Source organism: Martes martes (assembly GCF_963455335.1).
Source record: "Martes martes genome assembly, chromosome: 10".
NCBI lineage: Eukaryota > Metazoa > Chordata > Mammalia > Carnivora > Mustelidae > Martes > Martes martes.
The window spans coordinates 22,100,949-22,126,165 of NC_137898.1; the positions used below are offsets into that span (position 1 = coordinate 22,100,949).

General features: G+C 37.6%; 1 protein-coding gene across 4 annotated transcripts in view; it reads right to left on the minus strand.

Moving 5' to 3' along the window:
• The window catches only part of TTC17 (tetratricopeptide repeat domain 17), a 126,482-nt gene that overhangs the window by 73,829 nt on the left and 27,436 nt on the right, over window positions 1–25,217 (minus strand). For 3 of the 4 annotated variants that reach the window (XM_080816970.1, XM_080816969.1, XM_080816972.1), the window contains exons 3-15: window positions 24,536–24,705; window positions 23,779–23,890; window positions 23,387–23,518; window positions 18,344–18,453; window positions 17,605–17,749; window positions 16,770–16,909; window positions 14,962–15,122; window positions 13,334–13,446; window positions 11,159–11,305; window positions 9,150–9,265; window positions 8,828–8,993; window positions 7,588–7,665; window positions 7,227–7,451 (exon numbers count right to left, since the gene is read on the minus strand). In XM_080816970.1, coding sequence (XP_080673096.1) covers window positions 7,227–7,451; window positions 7,588–7,665; window positions 8,828–8,993; window positions 9,150–9,265; window positions 11,159–11,305; window positions 13,334–13,446; window positions 14,962–15,122; window positions 16,770–16,909; window positions 17,605–17,749; window positions 18,344–18,453; window positions 23,387–23,518; window positions 23,779–23,890; window positions 24,536–24,705 — 1,815 coding nt within the window. The remainder of the gene's footprint in view (window positions 1–7,226; window positions 7,452–7,587; window positions 7,666–8,827; window positions 8,994–9,149; window positions 9,266–11,158; window positions 11,306–13,333; window positions 13,447–14,961; window positions 15,123–16,769; window positions 16,910–17,604; window positions 17,750–18,343; window positions 18,454–23,386; window positions 23,519–23,778; window positions 23,891–24,535; window positions 24,706–25,217) is intronic. The other variant, XM_080816971.1, reaches the window with a different exon arrangement.

A 25,217-nucleotide genomic window follows, 5' to 3' on the forward strand; every position in this document is an offset into this window, starting at 1 on the left:
CGCCTGCCAGGTCTCTGTGGATAAGTCTGCTGCCAATCTAATGTTTTTACCCTTGTATGTTACAGACTTCTTTTCCCGGGCTGCTTTCAGGATTTTCTCTTTGTCACTAAGACTTGTAAATTTTACTATTAGGTGACGGGGTGTGGACCTATTCTTGTTGATTTTGAGGGGGGTTCTCTGCACCTCCTGGATTTTGATGCTTGTTCCCTTTGCCATATTAGGGAATTCTCTCCAATAATTCTCTCCAATATACCCTCTGCTCCCCTCTCTCTTTCTTCTTCTTCTGGAATCCCAATTATTCTAATGTTGTTTTGTCTTATGGTATCACTTATCACTTATCTCTCGAATTCTCCCCTCATGGTCCAGTAGCTGTTTGTCCCTCTTTTGCTCAGCTTCTTTATTCTCTGTCATTTGGTCTTCTATATTACTAATTCTTTCTTCTGCCTCATTTATCCTAGCAGTAAGAGCCTCCAGTTTTGATTGCACCTCATTAATAGCTTTTTTGATTTCAACTTGGTTAGATTTTAGTTCTTTTATTTCTCCAGAAAGGGCTTTTATCTCTACAGAGAGGGTTTCTCTAATATCTTCCATGCCTTTTTCGAGCGCAGCTAGAACCTTGAGAATCATCATTCTGAACTCCAGATCTCACATATTACTAATGTTTGTATTGATTAGGTCCCTAGCCTTCGGTACTGCGTCTTGTTCTTTTTTTTGTGGTGAGTTTTTCTGCCTTGTCATTTTGTCCAGATAAGAGTATATGAAGGAGCAAATAAAATACTAAAAGGGTGGCAAAGACCCTAGGAAAATGAGCTTTAACTAAATCAGAAGAGACCCCAAATCGTGAGGGGGAGAAAGGGGATAAAAAGAAGTTCAGAAAAAAAAAATTAAAAAAGAAAACAAATAAAGAAAAAATATAAAAAAGAAAAAAAAATATATATATATATTAGATAAACTAGTTAACAAATGTTAAAAAAGAAAAGGGTAAAAGTTAAAAAAAATTTAGCAGAAGAAAACAAAAATAAAATTGAAAAAAAAATTAACCGCAAGACTAAAGAATCATGGGGAGAAAGCCATGAGTTCCGTGCTTTGCTTTCTCTTCCTTTGGAATTCTGCTGCTCTCCTTGGTAGGTGAACTTGGTCTTGGCTGGATTTCTTGTTGATCTTCTGGGGGAGGGGCCTGTTGTAGTGATTCTCAGGTGTCTTTGCCCGAGGCGGAATTGCACCGCCCTTACCAGGGGCCGGGTAAGTAATCCTCTCGGGTTCACTTTCGGGAGCTTTTGTCCCCTGGACGCTTTCCGTAAAGTTCCGGAGGACGGGAATGAAAATGGCGGCCTCCCAGTCTCCAGTCCGGAGGAGCCGAGAGCTTGGGGCCCCACTCCTCAGTGCGCCCTCAGAGAAAAGAGCCCAATCACTCCCGTCTCCCTGGCCTCTAGCTGCGCTCTGAGCTCACCCAGCCGTTACACGTCCAAGGTAACCCTGAGCTGAGAGCTCACTCCTTGGCTCTGTCTCTGTAGCTGGCTTCTCCGGTCTAATACCTGCGAGCTCTGCGACACTCAGACACCCCCAATCCTTCTGTGACCCCGTGGGACCTGGGGAAACGCTGACCCCGCGTGGGCTTCCCCCCGGTTTAGCCTCTGGAGCCATGTCCCTCCAGGGAGCAGACTTTTAAAAGTCCTGATTTAGTGCTCCATTGCTCCGCTGCTTGCTGGGAGCCGGCCCCTCCCTCTGCGGTCTATCTTCCTGTTGCTTTGGATTCACTTCTCCGCCGGTCCTACCTTTCAGAAAGTGGTCGATTTTCTGTTTCTAGAATTGCTGTTCTTCTTCTCTTCGCTCTCCCGTTGGATTTGTAGGTGTCTGCAATGGTTTGATAAGCTATCTAGCTGATCTCCTGCTACCTGATGTAGTCCCAGCCTGCTACTCCTCCACCATCTTGACTCCACCTGGCCCAAATCTTTTGGTAGATGTTTGGCATTTTGTATTAAAGCCATCAAAATACTCATTGGCTTAGTAATTCCACTGCTAGCCATCTTTCCTAAGAAAATTATGTGGAATGCAGAAAAAACCTTATGCAGAAAACCATTATTGGTAATAGGTAAGCACTGTCAGCAACCTAAACATCCAACAACTGAGGAGTAAGCTGTGATATGCAAATTCAAAAGCAGCCATTAATGATGGCTAGTAAAAACTATGTGGTAATAAAACTTTTTTATATAGTAACTTCTGAAGATCGCCAGTGCAACAGTGTTGCAACACTACAAAATATTTGAATAGAAGAAAAACTTACAGGAATTTCCAAATGTTGATTGTTGAGGGAAGGGTGCTTGCTGATTAAGGTGTATTTTTGTGGTATCTATTCTGATCCACTGATTTCTCTTTTGACTATTACTGTAGCACCACAGCATTTAACAACTGAAATTTTAGTGTAATTTTCAAATATAGAAAGGCAGTTAATCTCTAAAGGAGCTCTTTTTTCTTCAGAGGAATACTGCCTCATTGCTTTCGCTGGTGACAACAGAAAGTGAAATAAGTATCAGGGGAATACAGCTGTCGTGAGACTTTGGGGGCCCAATCATCACATCCCATATATAGCATCTGTTCCCACTGTACCTGCACCTGGCCCACAGCTTTTGGCCCACAAAAAAAAAATTTGGTAAATATCTGATATACTTTTTTGGCACCAGGCTTGTTGTACAGTGTAGCAACTGTAAACTTTGGTTTAAATCTACTTGTGAATTTGTGTATTTCAAGGGAAACTCTTAACAGGCAATATTTTCTTCTCATACTTAAAAAATTAGTTCTGAGATATCACAAATAAACCTAAACCACTCATGCACACTTCTTTTAAAAGTTTTTTTGGATGGGCACCTGGATGGCTTAGTCTATTGGGCATCTGACTTCATTCAGTTCATTTCATGATCTCAGGGTACTGGGATGGGGCTCCCCTCTCAGTGGGGAGCCTTCTCCCTCTGCCTCTGCTTCTCCCCATGCTGTACTCTCTCTCAAATAAATAAATAAAATCTTTTAAAATAAATAAATGATTTTTGGATATAAAACTTATGAACATTTAAACAACAGGTATAAGAGCAATTTAATTGTATATTTATTGTAACTATATTTCATCAAACCTAGGATGTCATCAATTGTAACATGCATCCTTATTTCAGAGAAGTTGTATCTCAGAGATTATGAACTAGAATAATTAACTACACAGCAGTGATTAACTCCATGGGCTGCATGTGGGTGGTTCAGGGCATGAATATTAACCTATCTATCTATTCTTATCAATGCAACCTTTAAACTATGTTCTGGCTTGGTTGATATAAAGATATCTATAAATTAAAGTTGTAAAACAATATACTATTAAGCAGCAGGCATACTGTGAGGAGTAGGATAAAGAACCAGATGTTTCAGACTGACATAAAAAAGTAGCAGTATATTTTTAGCAGCTGTGTCATTCTTGTTTAAACACAAGTTCCTAAAAATAAATTAACCATATAATTATAAATTTCTCTCATTTAAAATAAAGAAATGACACAAGAGAACTATAGGCCAATATTTCTGATGAACATAGATGCAAATATCCTCAATAAAATACTAACAAACTGAATCCAACAATACATTAACAAAAATCATTCATCACAATCAAGTGTGATTTACTCCCGGGATACAATGGTGATTCAATATTTGCATATCAGTGTGATACATCACATCAGTTAAGAGAAAGGATAGAAATTGTATGATCATTTCAATAAATACAGAAAAAGCATTTGACAAAGTACAACATCCATTCATGATAAAACTCCTCAACAAAGTAGGTCTAGAGGGAACATACCTCAACATAATGAAGGGCATATATGAAAAACCCACAATAAATATCACCCTCAATGGGGAAAAACAGAGCTTTTCCCCTAACATCAGGAACAAGACAGGATGTCCACTCTCACCACTTTTATTCAACACAGTACTGGAAGTCTTGGCCTCAGCAATCAGACAACAAAAAGAAATAAAAGGAATCCAAATCGGTAAGGAAGAAGTAAAACATTTTACTATTTGCAGATGATGTGATGCCATATATAGAAAAGCCTAAAGACTCCACCAAAAACCTACTAAAACTGTTAAGTGAATTGAGTAAAATCATAGGATATAAAATCAATGTGCAGAAATGTGTTGCATTTGTACATACTAATAATGAAGGAGCAGAAAGAGAAATTGAAAAAACAATCCCATTTACAGCTGTACCAAAAATAAGATACCTATAAATAAACCTAACCAAAGAGGTGAAAGAACTATACTCTGAAAACTGTAAAACACTGATGAAAGAAATTGAAGAGAACACAAACAAATGGAAAGAAATCCCATATTCATGAATTGGAAGAAAAAACATTGTTAAAATGTCTATACTACCCAAAGCAATCTACACATTGAACAAAATCCCTATCAAAATATCACCAGCATTTTTTGCAGAACAAGAACAAAAAAATCCCAAGATTAATATGGAACCACAAAAGACCTTGAATAGCCAAAGCAACTTTAAAAAAGAAAAGCAAAGCTGGAAGCATCACAATTCTGGATGTCAAGTTACAGTACAAAACTGTAGTAATTAAAACAAAATGGTACTGGCACAAAAATAGATATATAGATCAATGAACAGAACAGAAAACCCAAAAATTAACCTACAATTATATGGTTAATCTTATTAAATCAGGACAGAATATATCTAATCGAAAAAAGATAGTTTTCAACAAATGGTGTTAGAAAAACTGGTCAGTAAGTAATAAAAAAACTGGACCACTTTCTTACACCATACACAAAAATAAACTGAAAATGGATTAAAGACCTAAATGTGAGACCTGAACACATAAAATTCCTAGAAGAGAGCAAGGCAGTAATTTCTCTGATATCAGCCATAGCAACATTTTTATAGATATGTCTCCTGAGGCAAGGGGAATAAAAACAAAAATAAACTATTGGGATTACATCAAAATAAAATGCTTCTGTACAGCGAAGAAAACAATCAACAAAACAAAAAGTCAACCTATGGAATGGGAGAAGGTATTTGCAAATGACATATCCGATAAAGGGTTAATACTCAAAATATGTAAAGAACTGATAAAACTCAATACTCAAAAATAAATCCAATTACAAAATAGGCAGAAGACATGAACAGCTATTTTTCCAAATAAGACATCTAGACGGCCAATAGACACATGAAAAGATGTTCAACATCACTCATCATCAGGGAAACACAAATCAAAACCACAGTGAGATACCATCTCACACATGTCAGAATGGTTAAAATTAACAACATGGGAAACAATAGATGCTGGCAAGGACGCAAAGAAAGGGGAACCCCTCACACTGTTGGCGGGAAAGCAAAATGGTACAGCCACTCTGGAAAACAGTATGGAAGTTCTCAAAAAGTTAAATAGAACTACCCTATGACCCAGCAACTGTACTACTAAGTACTTATCCAAAGGCTACAAATATACTGACTCAAAGGGACACATGCACCCTGACGTTTACAGCAGCATTATCAACAACAGGCAAATTAAGAAGAGAACCCAATTGTCCGCTGACTGATAAGTGGATAAAGAAGATGAAATCATAAATACAGTGGACTATTACTCAGCCATCAAAAAGAATGAAGTCTTGCCGTTTGCAAGGACATGGATGAAGCTAGAGTGTATTATGCTACGTGAAGCTAGTCAGGGAAAGACAAAAACCATGTGATTTCACTCATATGTGGACTTAAAGAGAGAAAACAGATGAACATATGGGAAGGGGAAAAAAGGGAGGGAAGCAAACCATAAGAGTCTATAAAGAACAAACTGAGGATTGATGGAGGGCCTGTAGGTAGAGAATGGGCTAAATGGGTGATGGGTATTAATGAGGGCACTTGTGTTGAATGTGATCAAACTTTACTCCTAAAACTAGTATTACACTGTGTGAAGTGTGTAAACCTGGTGATTCACAGACCTGTACCCCTGGGGATAAAAATACATTATATGTTTATAAAAAAATAAAAAATTTTAATATAAAACTAGTATTACATTGTATGTTAACTAATCAGAACGTAAATAAAAATGTGGAAAAAAAACATTAAAAATAGAACTCCTGGGGCACCTGGGTGGCACAGTCTGGTTAAGCATCTGACTTTTGGCTTCAGCTCAGGTCGTGATCTCAGGGTTGTGAGATCCAGCCCTGCATCAGGCTCCACACTCAGCACAGAGTTGCCTTGAGATTCTCTCTCCTTCTCCCTCTGCCCCTCCCATTCATGCTCTCTCTCTCTCGAATAAAGAAATAAAACTTAAAAAAAAAAAAAAAGAACTACCCTATGAGCCAGCAAACACACTAATGGGTATTTATCCAAAGAATACAAAAACACTAATTCAGAAGGATAAATGCACCCCTTTGTTTACAGCAGCATTATTTACAATAGCCAAGATACGGGAGAAGCCCTACTTTTCATCGATAGATGAATGGATAAAAAAGATGTGAGATACACACACACACACACACACACACACACACACACACAATGAAGTACTATTCAGCCATAAAAAAGAATGAAATTGTGTCATTTGCAATGACATGGAGGGAGCTAGAGAGCATAGTACTAAGTGAAATAAGACAGAGAAAGACAAATACCTTATGATTTCACTCATATATGGAATTTAAGAAACAAAAGCAGCAAAGGAAAAAAAAGAGAGAGAGAGAGAGAGACACAAACCAAGAAACAGATTTTTAGTTACAGAAAACAAACTGATGGTTACCAGAACGGATGTGGGCAGAGGGCAGAGGCACCTGAAACAGGTGATGGGGATGAAGGAGGGCACTTGTGATGAGCACCAGGGGATGTATGGAAGCGTTGAATCACTGTATTGTACACCTGAGACTAATATAACACTGTATGTTAGCTAAAGTAGAATGAAAATTAAAGAAGAGAAATTAAATATATCTAAGATATATCTGGGAATAAAAACAAGAAGATACAGAAAAATGTGATTAGCATGATTTTACATTTGTACAAAATAAATCAATATAAAAAACACATAAAAAATAAGACAAAACAAAATCTGCTTTATGTCATCCTAAAGTATGCAAACTGTACTCTGATAAAAACACGAGACTTTTTTTATGCCTTCCCCAGAAAATCACAAATTGTACCCTGAATTTGAGTTACCCCCACATAGTATATGGAGCTACAGAGAAATATAAAACCTCACCTCAGAGCTATTGATGGCCAAAGCTTGAAGGAGCAGTTTAGTGGCATCAAGATGGAGACCATAGTGAATCAAAAGGTTGGCCAAGTTCACAAGAGGAATGTCCTGGTATTGAAGTGGAGCCAAATTCAAAGCTCTCTGAAGACAGGCAATAGCAAAAGTGCTGTTTCCTACTGCTCTCCAGTAGAGGCCAGCTTCATTGAGTATCAGCCAGACAGGGGCATTTGGCTGAAAAACCCAAAATACCTCAGTTGCCGAAAGAATGCAGTACTAGTTCTAACAAGGATTTTTAATGCATGCATTTTAATTTTTAATTACAAATACTAAGCATTTAAATTTCAGCTGTCTAAAGCAGGAGACTTACCTTATTAATAGCGTGAAATAAGAATGACCCAATTTCTTCTTCTGGGATAGTATAGTTATTAATACGGGAAAGCAAAATCTGAAAACATCAAAAGGAAGACTGACTCAATTGAAAATAACATGGAAGACATTTGAGAAAATTCTATAGATAGCAGTCTTGAGCTCCTCAGGAACAGCTAATTTGAATAGACATTTATAATCATATATTTATATATATAAAACATGAGGTCATCACCAACAGGTGTTGACCTGCTTACATGAACACCCTAACTAAACACGTTCCTCTAACTAAAACACGTTACAAGATGTATACCACATACAAATACCCCATTAAAGTCAACCTAAGTATCCAAAATCAAAAGAGAAATTATTCAAAAGACAATAGCATGTAATACCCAATACAACAAAAACCTTCTATTTTTCCTAGCTGGAAAGCCACTGGATCTGCAATTACGCTATGTTCTTGCAACCTGTGTGTAACTGTGAGCAAATCTAAGGTGGGGATCATGGTCTATTTATCTTTCCTAGCAATTCAAACAGTGTCTGGTACATAATGTTTTCTGCCTCAGTAAATGTTGACCATCAGTAGTAACCGTTCACAGTTTTAAAATTAAGTTTTAAAAAGGCTGTTGTGATGGTCTGTTTTCTTTGCAAAAAACATCTTTCATTTGTATCTCTGGAATGGTATCTAATGTAGAATTTCTTGTCAGTAATAAAACACTGTTAGTTACACTGTTAGTTATACATAACTAGCAGGAATTAAGGTACAGAGCATAATGGAACTTATCTATAGTATCTGTAAATTCATACAGATTCATACAAACTTCCGAGGACCTCACATAAGGCCACAGGGTTGAAAAGGCCACAAAGAGAATCTTCAAGCTTTCAATGTATACAGACTCCTGGAGACTTGGAAGATGCAAAGCTAAACTGAAGGGGTCAGAATGGCCCCCAGTAGATGAGCCCCATCAAGTAAACAGAGAGTTCTGTGTTGCTCATCTTTGCAGCACTCTTATTCGAGAGAATGCTCATATGGTCTGCATGAGCAGCCCTGAAGCACACTTCCCTGACACTCCTTCAATAGCATGAAAGTCTTCTTAATGATTCCACCAATACTTTAACAGTTTTAAAAAAAACCTCAAGTTCAATAACTGCCTTCTATCAAGTTTTCGTTCCACCTCAGAGGCTTGTGAAGTCACCCAGAATGGACGGCAATAAACACCAGCCTAAGTGAGCCTTACTTTTCGTGCATGGTCATCTGGCATTTTGGCTTTCAGATCCATGCGGACCTCTAATTCTTTGACTAAGTAGGACAGAGTCTGGCTTTTTCTGAAGTCAGTTATGGAACAGTCAGGGGTTTGGGCCTCTTCTTCTGAAGAATAATCATCACTGTTGAGTTCGTGGATCCTGGCACAAGAAAAAGGAACAAGATTCATATTTTCAAAGTTTGGGTGATTTCAAGATAAAGACTTAACCTTTCAAGTCCAAGGCTGGTGCTCTCAAAGAACTGCCAGATGACAATCATGCAGAATCAAGTGCTTTGCCAAATCCATCAGCACTTGCCTGAGTCCTTTGTTTTCCGGTGGCAGAAAATACGTTGGTAATTCCCCGCCAAGAGGGACTCTAGGATAGCTTTCTGCACAATCTGCTCTTTTAGGCCAAAGAATATGCTGTTTGTCCTAATAAAGAGAAAAAATTTCTCATAAATTTCCTTGGATTCAGTATTTCAACATGCTAAATAAACTTTTAAAAGAATATAAATATATTAAGATAACTGAACAATTTAGTATTTAAAAAAAATTGTAGACACTGTTGTAGACTCTATAATGTTCCTTCTACCGAAGACTACTAGTCTATGTTAGTAATTCTACCTGCTTTACCACAGACTGGTTCAGGGTTGGGCAGGCCTAAGTCGGCTGAGCCCCATGAGATACAAGGAGAGGCTTGCTTGGGGCTTCTGAGAAAGAAAAGTCAGTCTTAGTCTCCTTTGCCACAAAGGAACAAAGAACATGTTGCTCCAAGTTGCTGCTGGCTGTTACCTCATGACCACGAGGAAGACAAACATTAGGATGAAACCCATACCGTGGATGGCAAATTGAAGAAAAGGAAAGAAACAGGTCCCTGATGACATCACTGGCCCATTTAATCAACCAAATCCAAAGCTTGCTCTCATCTCTGGACTTTCTGTAATATGAGGCATATTTTCTTTTAAGCCAGTTTAAAGTAGAGTTTATGATTTGTACCTCATATATGAGCTTAAAAAACTGGCACAGAAAACTACTTTTCCCTGAACTAAGATGTTTTCTTTTCCAATGCCAAAGTTTAACAATTGTTTTGATATGTAAAATGTTCATCTTTCTAAATATAAATAAGATACATCAGAGGCTTATTAAACTTAAATCTTGGAGTTTCAAACTTTTGGGAATTTATTTTACACAGAATTAAATCTAAATGGCTATATTAATTCTGACAGAATATAAACTGGATTAAATTCTAAAAATTTAATACTGAATAAAAAATACATGGTATCTGTCCTCATACCTTGGTATCCCCATGCGCTAACATATAATTATTTCTTAGCTAGTCAGAAATACATATTTCTTGGAGCGCTTGCGTTGCTCAGTCGGTTAAACATTTGCCTTTGGCTCAGGTCACAGCGCCACAGCCCTGGGATCAAGTCCCGCTTCGGGTGCCCTGCTCAGTGGGGAGCTTGTTTCTTCTCCCTCTTCCTCTGCTACTCCCCCTGCTTGAGCTCTCTCTCTCTCTCAAATAAATAAATAAAATCTTAAAAGAAAGTAATACATACTTATTAACTTATTATCTGTATCATCTGATAGAATATAAGATCCAGCAAAGAGCTTGCATACCATATCCACAGTACCAGCCTGACGCACAAATAGGAGCTCAATAAAAGAATGCTGATTAAAAAGTGAAATATAGCTGGCCCTTGAAAAGCACAGCTTTGAACTATGCAGGTCCATTTACACATGGATTTTTTTTTTTTATAAATACAGTGCAGTACTATATATGTATTTTTTCTTCCTCATGACTTTCTTAATAACATTTTCTTTTCTCTAGCTTACTTTATTGTAAGTATACAATACGTAATACCTACAACATAAAAAAAAGTGTTAATCTACTGTTTATGTTCTCAGTAAGGCTTCGGTCAATAGTAGGCTATTAGTAGTTAAGTTTTGGGGGAATCAAAAAAGTTATACGCAGATTTCTGTCTGCGTGGGGGAGTCAGCCCCTCTAGCCCCCATGTTGTTCAAGGGTCAACTGTATATAGAAGCATATACTTAGGTCAAGTTTAGAAACTTTCGAGGTTTGGTAATTATACTCAGAGCCCAAAGTTTTGAACCAAAACTGGAGTGTCTATATGCCTCACTTGATTGGGAAGAAGACCTCAAGGCAGACCCTGTGTCTTGCTAATCTACTACCTAGGAGAATGCCTTCTGTTTAATAGAAGTTGACTAAGTGTTTGCTGAGCTAAGCTGAACAGTGATAAGGACCATCACTGCTTTCAGAAATCTTGTCTGAGAAAAGTGCTTTATCATCCTCTATTAACTTACCCTATATGCATCAGAATCCCTGCCCCAGATCCAGAGAATGGAATGGGCTACAGGAGAAGACTTGACCAAATCACTGATATCACTCTGATTTGCCTGAACATCAAAATTCACAGACATCATACTGGAGGTTGATGAATCCTCACCAAACTAGAAAATGAAAAGAAAAGTTGAATCAAACTAGAAGCAGAAAAGAAGTTGTGACTAAGATTTAATCCAACTCAAAACCTCAGTGAATACTCAAACCCAGGAGGAAATCTGAAAGTAGGTCAGTAATAAAGTAATCAGAGCTTTACATTTTCAGAACTAGACTCCAACACTATTCTCTCAGAAAATGTATAGTTTAGCAACTTTCAATGAACTATTTTATTGGGGTATGAGAAAAATGGCATGGATTCTTCCTTTCTTTACTGTCCCTTTACTTCCCTTCTGTGATTTAGTCTCTTTTAGGTTTAAACATGAGCTGATTATCTAAGATATCTGGCTCATTATTGCCTCCCCTGCCTAGACTAAAATGATCGCTACTCTGTAGAATTAGTGTGCTGTGGTAGAAGCAAGGAACTTGAAAAAGGGCTCTCAGGAGTTTAATATAGCTATGGTTTAGGCATTATAACCATTATACAATCAACTCCCAATACAAATATAGCCTTCCTCCAAACCAAGGTAAATCAATGCTTGATATTCTTAGGGGATACCCCAATTCCTGTTTATTTCTAAAACCTTGTTAGATAAGGGAATGGGACCAGGATGGGAGGGAGTAGAAAAGAATGGATTCATTCACTATATAACAGAGATGCAACTTATGGATATATAATACTGAAGCTACACTAGTACAGGGTAGTCTTCCAAATGGTCTGTCTTGAGACCATCATGAGATCCAAAAGTCACCTTGGTTTCAGTTTGTGTCACTTGTAAATATTATTCCCTTTTTTCTCCTTAAAATAATGTCTGGATTTAAGACAGGGAGCTACAGGGGCACCTGGGTGACTTAGTTGGTTAAGCATCTGCCTTCGGGTCAGGTCATGATCCCAAGGTCCTGGGATCGACCCCTGCATCAGGCTCCCTGCTCCATGGGGAGCCTGTTTCTTCCTCTCCCTTTGCTGCTCCCCCTGCTCAGGCTCTCTGTCTCTCTCTCACAAATAAAGAAATATAATCTTAAAAAAAAAAAAAGAAAGACAGCTATAATATCAGCTGTGTAAGTCTGATCTCCCTTTACTGTGTTTGAAAACTAAACATGGGATATTGCTAGGAACTAGTTGACAAAAATCATGGGAAGCATTTGGTCTTTATTACTAATTCTCCCCTAAATGGCCTCTTAATTTTTGCTTCTTTTTCTCAATGAGTTCTGGGTTTTTTCAGACTAAAGAGTACTAATTCTTCATCGTTTGTCCTCCTATAGAAGCTGTTCTGATCTATTAATTATCTTAACTGCTCATCTCTGGAAATTCCTGTATCTATGATTAAAGATATGATAGGTTTCAATAGGATATGATAAACTTCACTTTATTTCCAACATCCTTTTGGATGATATTTGGAACTCTGGTTGTGCTTACTATCTGCTATCAGTCCAATTAGATGCCCTCTGGTATCATTATAAATATGTACTATTTCTTCCCAACTAGTTAGCCTAGGATTGTATGTATATGACTTCACGCATGTGTGTGTGTGTGTGTGTGTGTACACACATGTTTACGTATGGATATTCACAGTTAAAGAGAGAGAAAATACCCATGCCATGTAGCAATAGTGCTTAATAAAAATTTCCTGTTGATAATGATCATTTTGTTAATGTTTTTAGTTGAAGCAACATAACTGGACTGATGACTTGAGGAAAGAGCATGGCTACTCTTTACCAAATTTTAAATTACTGGTCTTACTCTAGCAAGTTAAAAGGGAGATGAAGGCTTTGAGTTAAATACAGCCCAATCTAGTTCTCATGGTAAAGGAGACAAGAAACAAAGTCATATACAACTAGTCCTTGGGGGGACTGGAAATGTTATGCAAGAAGTAAATGAGTACTATCTACAAAATCCGACTTCATAAACATACTCAAAATCTTAAATTAGTAACAAATTTGGGGATCAAATATACAAGGAATCAAGGAGGGGAAGTGATATTAAGCAGTATTACTCTTAGATATGCAAAGTTATAAGAACTAGAAGACAGCAAGAAAAAGACCTGAACATAGTCCACATTTTCAAAAATATCTCCACGATGGTAGCGCACAGGTTGGTCCCACTGGCAATGTAAACTATGCTGCTGGTTGACCAGACGGCATATCTGATGATTTCCTGGAATAAGAAAGGAAATTACAATTTTTGAGAAACATCAGCAATGCCAACATGGTTTCTTTGGTCTGAGTCACTTAGTTCCAGAGCCTGGCAAAGTACTTACACAGGGGGTACCATACACAGAAACACTCATTAATGGTTAGCTAAATTAAATTGTTCTAAAGAAGTCTCAGTTTCTCTAACTATAAAAAACAAAGGGGTTCCACTAAATCACCAAAATATCTTCTAGTAATTACATTCTGTGACAGTAAAATCTATCAATTACATTTTTTTAAAAGATTTTATTTATTTATTTCAGGGAGAGAGAGAGAGAGACAGAGTGAGAGAGCATGAGAGGGGAGGTCAGAGGGAGAAGCAGACTCCCCATGGAGCCAGGAGCCCGATGTGGGACTCGATCCCAGGACTCCGGGATCATGACCTGAGCCGAAGGCAGTCACTTAACCAACTGAGCCACCCAGGCGCCCCAATTACATTGTTTTAAGAGACTTTTGCCATCTTCCTGGAGACAATCTGCTTTATATACTTCATAATTCTGTTTCAAAATTATTACAAGAGCTCTGGTTACATTGTAGTACAGAGCAAGCAGTAAATAACCCAAAGAACTGAACATACTCTTTATACTCAAAATAGCAAAGAAAACCTAGTACATGGATTGTAAAATGGACTTTAAATGGTCACAGCCAAGGTTCAAAGATTTAAGAGACCTTCCATATCAATATTCTATTAATTTATTCTTTGGTATCAGCTGTTAGATCTGCTCCCTTAGGGTTTTATTAGAAGTGAAACATTCTGGATATAACCAAGTCACTGATATCCTATCAACCCAAGTGTCCTTAGACAGTGGTTCTAACTTCTGGGTCATGGACTCTGAGAGATTTTAATAAAAGCTATATGCCTTCTTCCCAGAAAAAAAAAATTGTGTACATACATATTACAGCATGTAATTTTTGGGCAGGATTTTGGAATCCTCTGAAACTAATCCATTGACCGAGGTTAAGAGTTCCTGCTTGAGACAAATTCTAGCCTAAAATCTTACTTCTAAAATAAAATATTTGTTTTTAAGGGAGGAAGAAAAATAAGACAGCCTTTTTGCCAGTGTTGGCTCGACACTGGATGGTTTGCTTCAAGGGTGTGTGTGGATTGTGTTTACTTGGTATAAGGCCATGTTACTCACACTGTGTTTTCAGACCAGCAACAACAGACATCAAATAGGAGCTTGCTAGAAATTCAGAATCTCAGGTCCTACCTCAGAAGAATCTGCATTTTAACAAGGTCTCCAAGAGATCGGCATGCTTACTAAATCAAACAACTGTTGTTAAGACTTATAAGATCTAAAAGATTTAATTTTTACTTTAAAATGTGAATTAAAAAAAAACTTGATGATGACTTGATTTTAAGACTGAGGGAAGTCATAAGCACAACTTTCCACTGCTTTAGGGCTACACAAAAGTTATGAAAGTAGAACATGCTAGAAGTAAACTTCCTAAACTGTCTTTATTTGGAATCAGTACTCACCTAACTGTGCCTCTTTTGCCATCTGTGTCTCATGGATGATATTTCTTAAGATTTGCTCCTCCTGAATCAGCTTATGTTTTTCCAGGATCTCCTGCTGTCTCAGGTAGTGGTCATGCTGTTTTTGATATTCTTTCAACTCATTCAGAGTTCGCTGGAGGGATCTTAACATTTTTTAACACCAGGAAAAAAAGTTATAGAGCTTTAAAACGGAATTTTTAGACCTTATTTTTTTTTAAATTTTATTTATTTTTTATTTGACAGAGAGAGATCACAAGTAGGCAGAGAGGCAGGCAGAGAGAGGGGGAAGCAGGGTCCCTGCTGAGCAGAGAGCCTGGGGCGGGGCTTGATCCCAGGATCCTAAGATCATGACCTGAGCCGAAGGCAGAGGCTTAACCTACTGAACCACGCAGGCGCCCCTAAAACTAAATTTTTAAACCCACATACTGTATAGATCTTTTTCTGGTCCTCAGCAATAATTGCTAGTTTTTGCCTTTTAACATACAACCACTGCACCACAAATTTAAAAATAATGGGGGCAAAATAAATCTAATGTTTTATTAAAAGTTAGAGGCAAAAAGATGGATGCGAAGTTCTTCCCTTACAAAGGGCTCTTTTGACATTAAATGGTGTGTTGGACTGTTCAGGTACCCAAAAGATATAGCAACACACTATAAATCTTGACATATTCAACAACTATTCTTTTTCCCCCCACAAAGTCTGTATTAGTTCTACTGCCACCTTTTCATCTTTTCTTTTGATTCTACATAAAGACAAGGTTAAGAGAAAGGGCCAACAGTACCTCGCTCTTAAACTCTAGCTCCTTGTGTTTGTGGATTTTTGGAAAAAAAAAACAAAAAAAAAACACAGAAGCCCAGCTTAGAAAGAAATATTCTGTACCACCTGGTATCAATAAATCAGCTGCCTGATTATATTCAGTCACAGAATCATTTTTACCTACTACATCGTAACACATGGAGATTTACAAGCTGTACAGATTGTGTGCAGGAGAACCAATTTGCTCAGCCAGGACAAGTTCTGATCAGGTGTAACAGATTAAGCCAGTATAAACAAGTAAGTGGTCATTCCTTCCTTTTCACATTATGTTTTAAAATGATTGGAAAATAAGCAAATGCAATAGTTTAATGAGTTCCAAATCTCCATTTAATTCTCTAATAATCAAAAGTTGCCTCAAAACATGGAGGCTAATTCCGTAAGAATAATTCATTTCAAGTTAGTGAAGTTTCCTAACTGGCCCTACTATTTATGGAATCAAATACATTTTTATTAAGTATATTGCAAGGACCAAGTACAACAGCACTTCATCACTGCACAATTTTACAGAAATTGGATTAAAATATGGGCCAAATAATATTTCTCAATGTCACTTAACTAATGTAACATTAGCCCAATCCTAGCATCTAACGTGGAGAAAGAGCAAATACAGCACGTGCAAGTTATTTTTCTGACAATGTATTCTGTGGAAACTAAAACATAACCAAATTTCTAATTATCTGGCAGCGCCCCTACTCCATCATAAAAGTAACTGATGGTCAAAGTATAAAGACCTAAATGACAGAATTTACTGCAAACATTCTCTAGTTCTTGGAATTCATACTATTAAAGATTCCTCTACACAACCTCTGAGTTGAGCTAACCCACCCTGGATCTGAAGAAAAGGGATAGGACTAGCAGCAGTGAAAAGGTGTTTTTAATTCTAAAGAACAAATTAACACAGGCATTACCCTACACAGGTCTAGCTTAGGGTTCTAGACTGCTACGGCTTCAGCGACATTTTCTCTCCCAATTACCTATGTTGAGCTTCCAATTTCTGCTCGAGTTTTTGCTGACAAAGGACAGCGTGCTTCCTCTTTATAGCTTGCTCAAAGCCAGGTTTGGCCTGCAAAGCATGGTCATAACAGAGCACTGAGTGGTTATACTCCCCCAGCATCTGAAGAGACAAAAAAAAAAACCAAACACACACATATACACACACAGGAGGAAAACATTAGTCACGGCATGGCTGGACCTGCCCAAATCCCCTAACGACTTACGAGATCACACTTACATCTCACTCTACAGTGAACATTATTTTTAATAATTTTGTTATGTTTTATTTATTTATTCATTTGAGAGAGACAGAGAGACAGAGCACTAGCAGGGGGAGGGGCAGGGGAGAGGAAGAGGGAAAGGGAGCAGCAGACTCCCCACTAAGATGGGAGCCCAAGGTGGGGCTCGATCCCGGGTCCCGGAGATCATGACCTGAGCCGAAGCAGACACTTAACCATCTGAGCCACCCAGGTGCCCCTGGTGAACACTATTTTTGATCAGTGACCAAATCCACAACATAAGATATGCTGTAAGATTGCTTAACTAGAAAGTAGTGCTATCTTCAGAGGGGTACTCTGCAGGAATTTAAGACTCCTATCAATTTAATTCTTTTTTGTCAAGAGGCTAGGACCATTAGGATACATTATTATGCTGAGGTATATTCCCCCTAATTTCTTCATTTCCATTCCCTTTTCCTCATTTAGACCAAAAGAGGAAGGGGAAGAAAGGTAATTTTTTAGTTGAAAATAAATTTTTTTTAAAAAGAAAAGGAAATAGCAACTGGTTTGGCTCATGAAAACACAAAGTTGTATTTACTGCATATATATTTCCCAAAGTGTAATAGCTGGTGAAGAAGTCACTGTCATCCAGGGCTGCGTGGACCACCACAGCAGCATCTGCAGAGAAGTGTGCTCTGTGCAGCACATTTGCCAAGTTGACCAGGGCAATGTCTTTATTGTGCCTACAAGAGAAGGAGAGGTGCAATTTGGTGTTAGGAGAGACCTGTGTGCTCTGTGACTCCGTGTAACTATTTGACAAGAGAACATTACATTCGAAGTTACTGAACTTAGAAAAATAACTTTGAGTGTACTGACAGAGAAAATAATTGAAGAAAATCATAGTTCCATTTTTATATAACTGATGGTGCTTATTCAATCTGACAGCTATGAATTTTGCCATAGAAATAAAGTTGGGCAGATACTTTATGGCTGTGGCTATAAAATGTATTTAGGGCTCATTATTTGCTTTGAGAAAAATTTAATTTATATTAATTCCTCCAGGCAAGGTCCTTATTAGTCAAGTTTCAAGTGAATCAGAGGGCCTCTACATTATATATTTTTTCCTTAATGGAAATCAGAAGGATATTGTGCTATTAACACTGTGAACTCTTTGACATCTGTCATTTTTTTGTGATGGGACTAAATTCTTTGAACAGGTACAGAGGAGAGTGTTAAGCACAACACAATGCTTCTTCATATTGTTTTCTTACGTGCTGCTTCTTAACAGTCTTGATTTATATGGAGAGTCAGGAAGTCCAGAAAGGGAGAAAACTTACCTGGAAGAGAAGTGAAGTGCTCGCATGGCACATTCCACTACTTGATATGGCTCATTCTTTATTCTCCAATAAAATGAAGCCATGTTATACAGTACCCATGAGGAAGAATTCTAGGGATTAAACAAATAAGAGAACAATCCAACACAACTCAACGCACTTTCTTCAACTCAGAATGTTCAAAATGAGAACCTTCACTATTCTGTCTCTTCTGAAATTTAAGCTGAAGAACAAGACATTACACCAATGAATAAGCGGGGGACAAAGTACCAAGAAACGACACCTGTCAAAGGAGCCTCCTGATCGCCAGTGGAGCAAGTTCGGGCCTTCAGGTGTCATCTCCACGGAGAGACCACTCAAACTCAAGCTCTTGCTCCAAGAGGGAAATTAAGCTGAAAAGCCCACCACGTGGCCCAAATTTGTTTTCCTATTTCAGGACTTTAGAAGTTAGGATCTAACATACTTAGAAATGCCTATTGTTCTAACATAAGTTCCTGAAGTTAACAAAGTTTCCTATTTATTTAATATCTGAATGAAGGTACATATGTAAGCAAAAGACAGGCTTATCCTTTTGTAAACGATGAATTTTCATTTGTTCTTCTTTCATCTGTGTTCACAATCCAAACCTTCAGTGCTAAAAATTATGTCTTTAGTATAGAGCAGTAAATGTATTATTTAGTGAAGATAAACAGAAATTGAGATAGGTTTGCTTCTTCTGTGGCTTGGATTCATAACATATACTAATTTCAACCACAGAGAGGTCTAAACACTGAACTGGACCATGACAAAAACTCAATGTAAATAGTTTAAGCCCATACAGAGAAACTTCAAATTTGGCACGGCAAAAAAAAAGTCATATGAATTTTAAAAAAAAAGTTATAAAGTTAAAGATAAACTGGGAAAAATTTATAGAATACCCACTGTTTATTATCTTTGATGCATAAAGAGCTCTAAAAAGAAAGACAATTCAAGACAAAATACAAGAGAAAATGGGTCAAAAACATGAACAGACAAATTCAAAAGTTCAAAACAATGACCAATTAGCAGGAAAATAATGCAAAACGTAACAAAGAATATAAAGAAAAAAGATACAAATTTTCCTTTTATAAATTCACAAAGATTAAAAAGAATGCCAACACTCATTGTGGGCTGTACTGTGTATTAACATCAGATATTAACTGTAGAAATGTTAGGTGAATGCAACATTTCTGGGGGACAGTTTGCAACATTTATGTAAAAAGCCTTCAAATATGATTACACTTTGATGCCCATAATTCCACTATTAAAATTTTAGGGGCACCTGGGTGACTCAGTGGGTTAAGCGCCCAACTCTTGATTCGGCTCAGGTCGTGATCTCAGGGAAATGAGATCAAGCCCTGCATCAGGCTCAGAGCACGGAGCCTGCTTAAAGAATCTCACAATCCCTCTCTCTGCCCATCACCTGCCTACCGCCCCCGTGTTCTCGCTCTCTTAAAAAAAAAAAAAAAAAATTATCTTATGAGGATAACTGTTTTAACTATAAAGATATATAAAAAAAAATACAAAAGATTACATTGTAAGATAGTAATGATCTGAGTGTTTTTTACTTTCTCTTTTATAGATTTTTTATGTAGTCTGAATTTTTTCCACAAGGACAAATTGTTTTCTTCAAAAATAGTTATATTTAATATTAAAACTAAGTATAATTCTGCATTAATCAGCTTTAAGTATTCTCTCTTCGAGCAATGTATAGAATTTCCAAGTGATGCAAATAAGGATATAGCATTTGTGTATGGTGTTAAGGGACACGTGCCACATTCTTTCAGATCTGACTTATGACTTAGGTTTCAGTCTGTTGTGACATCCCTTTCAGAAACTTTTTTTCAAATTAACAAATGCTTTGGTTTTTATCTCTTATGTTCAGACTTTACATTGTGAATTGGGAACCAAAAAAAAGATTACAAATTCTACATGAAAAATTGAAAACACTGTGATAAGTAGACTACTCTATACATCCCAGTATGTTGGAATTAAGAGAAAAACATATCTTTAAAGGAGAAATTTTTCTGTAAGATTTCTCATAAAATTTCACTGTCAATACTTTCTCCTTCTCTTGAACACCTTTTCCCTTGGCTTTTAGGAGACCACATTCTTCTGGATACCCTTTTGGATCTCTTTTGCTGGCCTCTCCCCCTCTGCCTGACAGTGACTATGGGAGGACCAGGGACTCAGAGTGGCCTCTTCTCAAACTTCCCTCTTCTCTAGATGACCTTATCCAGTCCCATGGCTACAAACACTCCCTACTTAATGATCTTTTATGTATCTATCCAGCTCTGACCCCTCCTGGAACTCAAGTCTCTTTTAGGAATTTCAATTTTTAAAAAAAATTTTATTTATTTGACAGACAGAGATCACAAGTAGGCAGAAAGGCAGGCAGAGAGGGGGGTGGGGAAGCAGGCTCCCTGCTGAGCAGAGATTTCCCCAGATGGGGCTCAATCTCAGGACACTGGGATCATGACCTGAGCTGAAGGCAGAGACTTTAACCCATTGAGTCAGGACACTGGGATCATGACCTGAGCTGAAGGCAGAGACTTTAACCCATTGAGCCACCCAGGTGCCCCAGGTATTTCAAAATTTAATGTGACCAAAACAGACTCTATCTTCTGTTCCTCCACCCCAATGCTGCTCTTCCTTCAAGTTGTTCATGCCAAGACTTCAGGAATTATCCTCAATTCCTCTTTTCCCTTCATTCCCCACATCTAACTCATCAGCTTCTAAACATTCCCTGAAATAGTTTAAGTCCCTCCATTTCCAATACTAACCATTCTAGTCCAAGCTATGCCATCTCTCTCCTGAATTACTGCCACAGCCTTAGAACTAGTCTCTCTGTTTTCAGTTTGGGTTCCTTCAGTCATTCTCCAACTAAGTTTAAGAGTATATTTTTAAAAATATTAATTGAATTACGTCATTCCTCCACTCTAGCTTCCCAGCACTCAGGTCTCAGTGCACAGAGTCCTTACTCTAGCTTTCAGAGGCCTACTTAGTGTGGCCCTGGTCTACATCTTTGGCTGCATTCCCTACCATCCTCTCCTTTCCGCACTAGGCTCCAACCTTACGGACCTTCACCGGTTACAGACTGAATCTTTGTGTCTCTCCCTGCTCCCCCGCCCTGCCAATTTGTATGTGGAAGCCCTAACCCCCAGCGTGACTGTACGTGAAGACAGGGTCTAGGAAGAGGTGCTAAAGGGAAAATGAGATCCTAAGAGTAGGGCCCTAATCCAATAAGGCCAGTTCCTTCATAAGAAGAGGAAGACATACCAGATCTCTCCCCCAACACATACAGAGAAGGGGACATGTGAGGACACAGTGAGAAGGTGGTCATCTGCAAGGCAGGAAGAAAGTCCTCAGCAGGAATGAATCAGCCAGCACCTTATCCTGGACTTCCCAACGTTCACAACTATGAGAAAGAAGTTTCTGTTGTTTAAACCACCCAGTCTGTGGTATTTCTGACGGCAGCCTGAGCAGACTACTACACTACTGAGCTCATCAAGGCTTCAGAGCCTTTGCCTTGGCTTAGAATGCTCTTCCTTGACCGCTGACTTTTGGTTCCTTCTTGTCATTCAGGTATTAGCTTAAATTTCACCTTTCCAGAGAGGATGACCCTAACTGTTCAATCTAAAGTAGCCACACAATTACCCTCTACCTTAATTTTCCATAGAGAACTTACCACTACGATCTACTTTCAACTAACCATCCTCTGAAGGCATTTTAAATCCTAGGCCAGTTTTCCTAGGTAGTTTTTATTACTCATCAAGTTCTGGGGATGCAATGTTTTACATTACCTTCAGAAAAACAAGATGAAGACAGTAACTTGTCTATAAAATCATCAAAAAATATATATATGCCATATTTGAATAAACATATAAACATATAATAAACTCTATATAAATGTTGCCCGTTCACATTTTACCTAGTACCATCATAATACTGCTTAAAAACTAGCCTCCATTTTGGGGCACCCGGGTGGCTCAGTCGATTAAGCATTCTGCTCTTGGTTTTGGCTCTAGTTGTGATCTCGGGATCATGGGATTGAGCCCTGCGTCAGGTTCCACACTGGGTATGGAGCCTGCTTCAGATTCTCTTTCTCTCCCTCTTCCTCTGCCCATTGCCCCGGCTCTCATGTGCTTGCTTGCTCTCTCTCTCTCTTTTTAAAAAATTTCATTTATTTATTATTTATTTATCGGGACTGGGGGTAGAGAGAGAGAGAGAGTGAGCCCACAAGTCGGCAGAGTGGCAGGCAGAGGCAGAGAGAGAAGCAGGCTCCGCACTAAGCAAGGAACCCAATGCAGGACTTGATCCCTGGGCCGAAGGCAGCGGCTTAATTGACTGAGCCACCCGGTGTCCCTCACTTACTCTTTTTTGAATAAATAAATGAATAAATAAATAAAAAAATTTTTTTTTTAGAAAGGAAAGAAAGAAAGGGAGAGAGGGATGGAGGGAGGGAAGAAACTAAACTACATTTTATGATACAACTCAGACACATAGAAGAGTTAAAAAAAAAACCTGCTTTCTAAATTCCCACATGTCATGCTGAATGACACATTTAATTTCTTGGGTCCTATTACACAATTTAATTCTCTATTTCATGTTTCTAAAAGTAGATGATACCTTAAAAGAAAATTATCAGAAGACTTTATTGTTGGTAGTGATTGTTTTCTTGTCCAGAGAACAGTGATGATCTATGTACTGGGTAAATATTTCAAAGACGCTAATGTTAAATTTTCTTTCACATTCAAAATATATAATCTAGCCTATAAGCCCTGTTGCTTATGTTGGCTTATAATTCGCTTTTTCATGAATTAGTTTAAATAAAACTTTTGGCATCCCTTCCTGGAAGAGGGGACTAGACTACCAATGTTTCTCCCTAGCTTTGAACCATACAGTTTATATTAATGTAACCATATTTAAAATCACTCTCTAGACAAAAATAATCTAGGCAGATTATTTTCTGAGAAAAAAAGACCCTCTGCACAGAGTCTCTGGCCCTTTCAATCACTGATGACTTACCTTCTGCAGCCCTTCATGAATGAGGTGACCTATGTCATCTATACTTCTTCCTAGTCGTTTAGATAAATATGTGAAGATTGGATCTTCTTTAGGTAATAGAGGTGCAGAAAGATTAACTCTCTCTTGTACACCCTGAAGAGAAGAAAAAAAATGAAAAAAACAAAACAGAACAAAACAAAAACCACACACCCAGAAAAAGGAGATCATAAGACGAAAGCTCACAAGTAATTCAGTATCTTATAACACTTATTTTAAAGGAGTTTTAAGAAATAGGAGATGTTTGTAAAATTATAAAGCTGTTTGGAAGGGGAGAAGAAAAAATATTTATAAGCAGGAGACTAAATTACAGAAAAAATGTAAAAAAAAAAAATATCCCAAATCTCTCTACTTACTCGCAGATGTTGAAAAGCATGTATACTATATGGAAGTTCTAGAATTTTGGTACAATCAGGTTGCTCAGGGTCTGGAGGGACAGGAGATTCTGTGTCTATATAATCTTCAGGGCTAAAATCAAGAAGCCAGGGGCAATAAGTGAATGAAAGGTGAAAAAATGTCTAATTTTTCCCTGACTGAACTATACTCTCCTAGCATCTCATCTTTACAAGCAGTATTAGTCCACATTCAACCTTTCTCACACAGCAACTGTTGGGAGGGAATATTTTAGGAGTTTAACTTAAAGGAGATAAATCGTAAGAGAGAAAATAGCAGGTAGACCAAAGAATGTCAGGATTATGAACTTTTTAAAAGTATTTCAATATTCTTCCCACAAATGTTAAACCAATTTACACTTCTGTTGACAGCCTCTCCACATTTTTACCAGTTACTGATTTTTAAATATTTTTTCCAATTTGAGAGGTAAAAACTATCTAAATGGTTTATTTTGTACTTACTTGATCATTACTGAGAGACAGATTTTCCACATGTTTGTTGGCCATTTGTATTTCTTTTCCTATAAATTGTTCAATCTTCTGTGGTATTAAGTATTTTTAATTGATATTTAAAAGTTCTACATGTATTTTAAGCTTTCAAATTTCAATAAACTCATCTGAGACTGAAGCTTATCCACATTGATAAAGAATTTCTTACCGATTTGAGAAAGGTCTATTCAGGAAAACATTAATTTTATTTTTGGAAAGAGAATTTCTTTACCTGATGTCTTTGCTTTCCAAAGTTATGTATGTGCCATCATACAGATCCAGGTCCCCTAAGGGCACCTTGGCTTTGATGCAGTCTGGATCCTCTTTATTATGTCTCTGTTCCAGTCCAGTATCTCTGTCCTCATTCTCTTCTATATGAATTTTTTGAGCAACTAACTGCTTCTGTTGGGAAGATAATGAGAACACAATGGATTTTTCTAATATTTCAGTCTAGACAACACATAAGAGAAAGGAGAATTTAATGTGTTGAAGTCAGAAAAATCCTCTATGAAGGAAGATAAGGATTCTGAACACAGAAGTCCCCCCTTACCTGTAGGGGCATATTCTAAGACTCCCAGTGGAGACCCAAAACCACAGATACTAACAAGCCCTATATATACTGTTTTTTTTGCTATACATATATATATCTATAATGAAGTTTAATTTATAAATTAAGCACAGTAAGAGATTAACAACAATAATAATAAAATAGAAAAATTACAATGTTATACTGTAATAAAAGTTAGGTGATGTGGTCTTTCTTTTAAAACATCTTATTATACTGTACTCATCCTTCTTGGGGTAATAGGAGATAATAAAACGCCTACATGATAAGATGAAATAAGGTGAATGACGCAGGCATTGTGACACAGTGTTAGACTATTATTGACCTTGTGAGGATAGGTCAGAAGGAG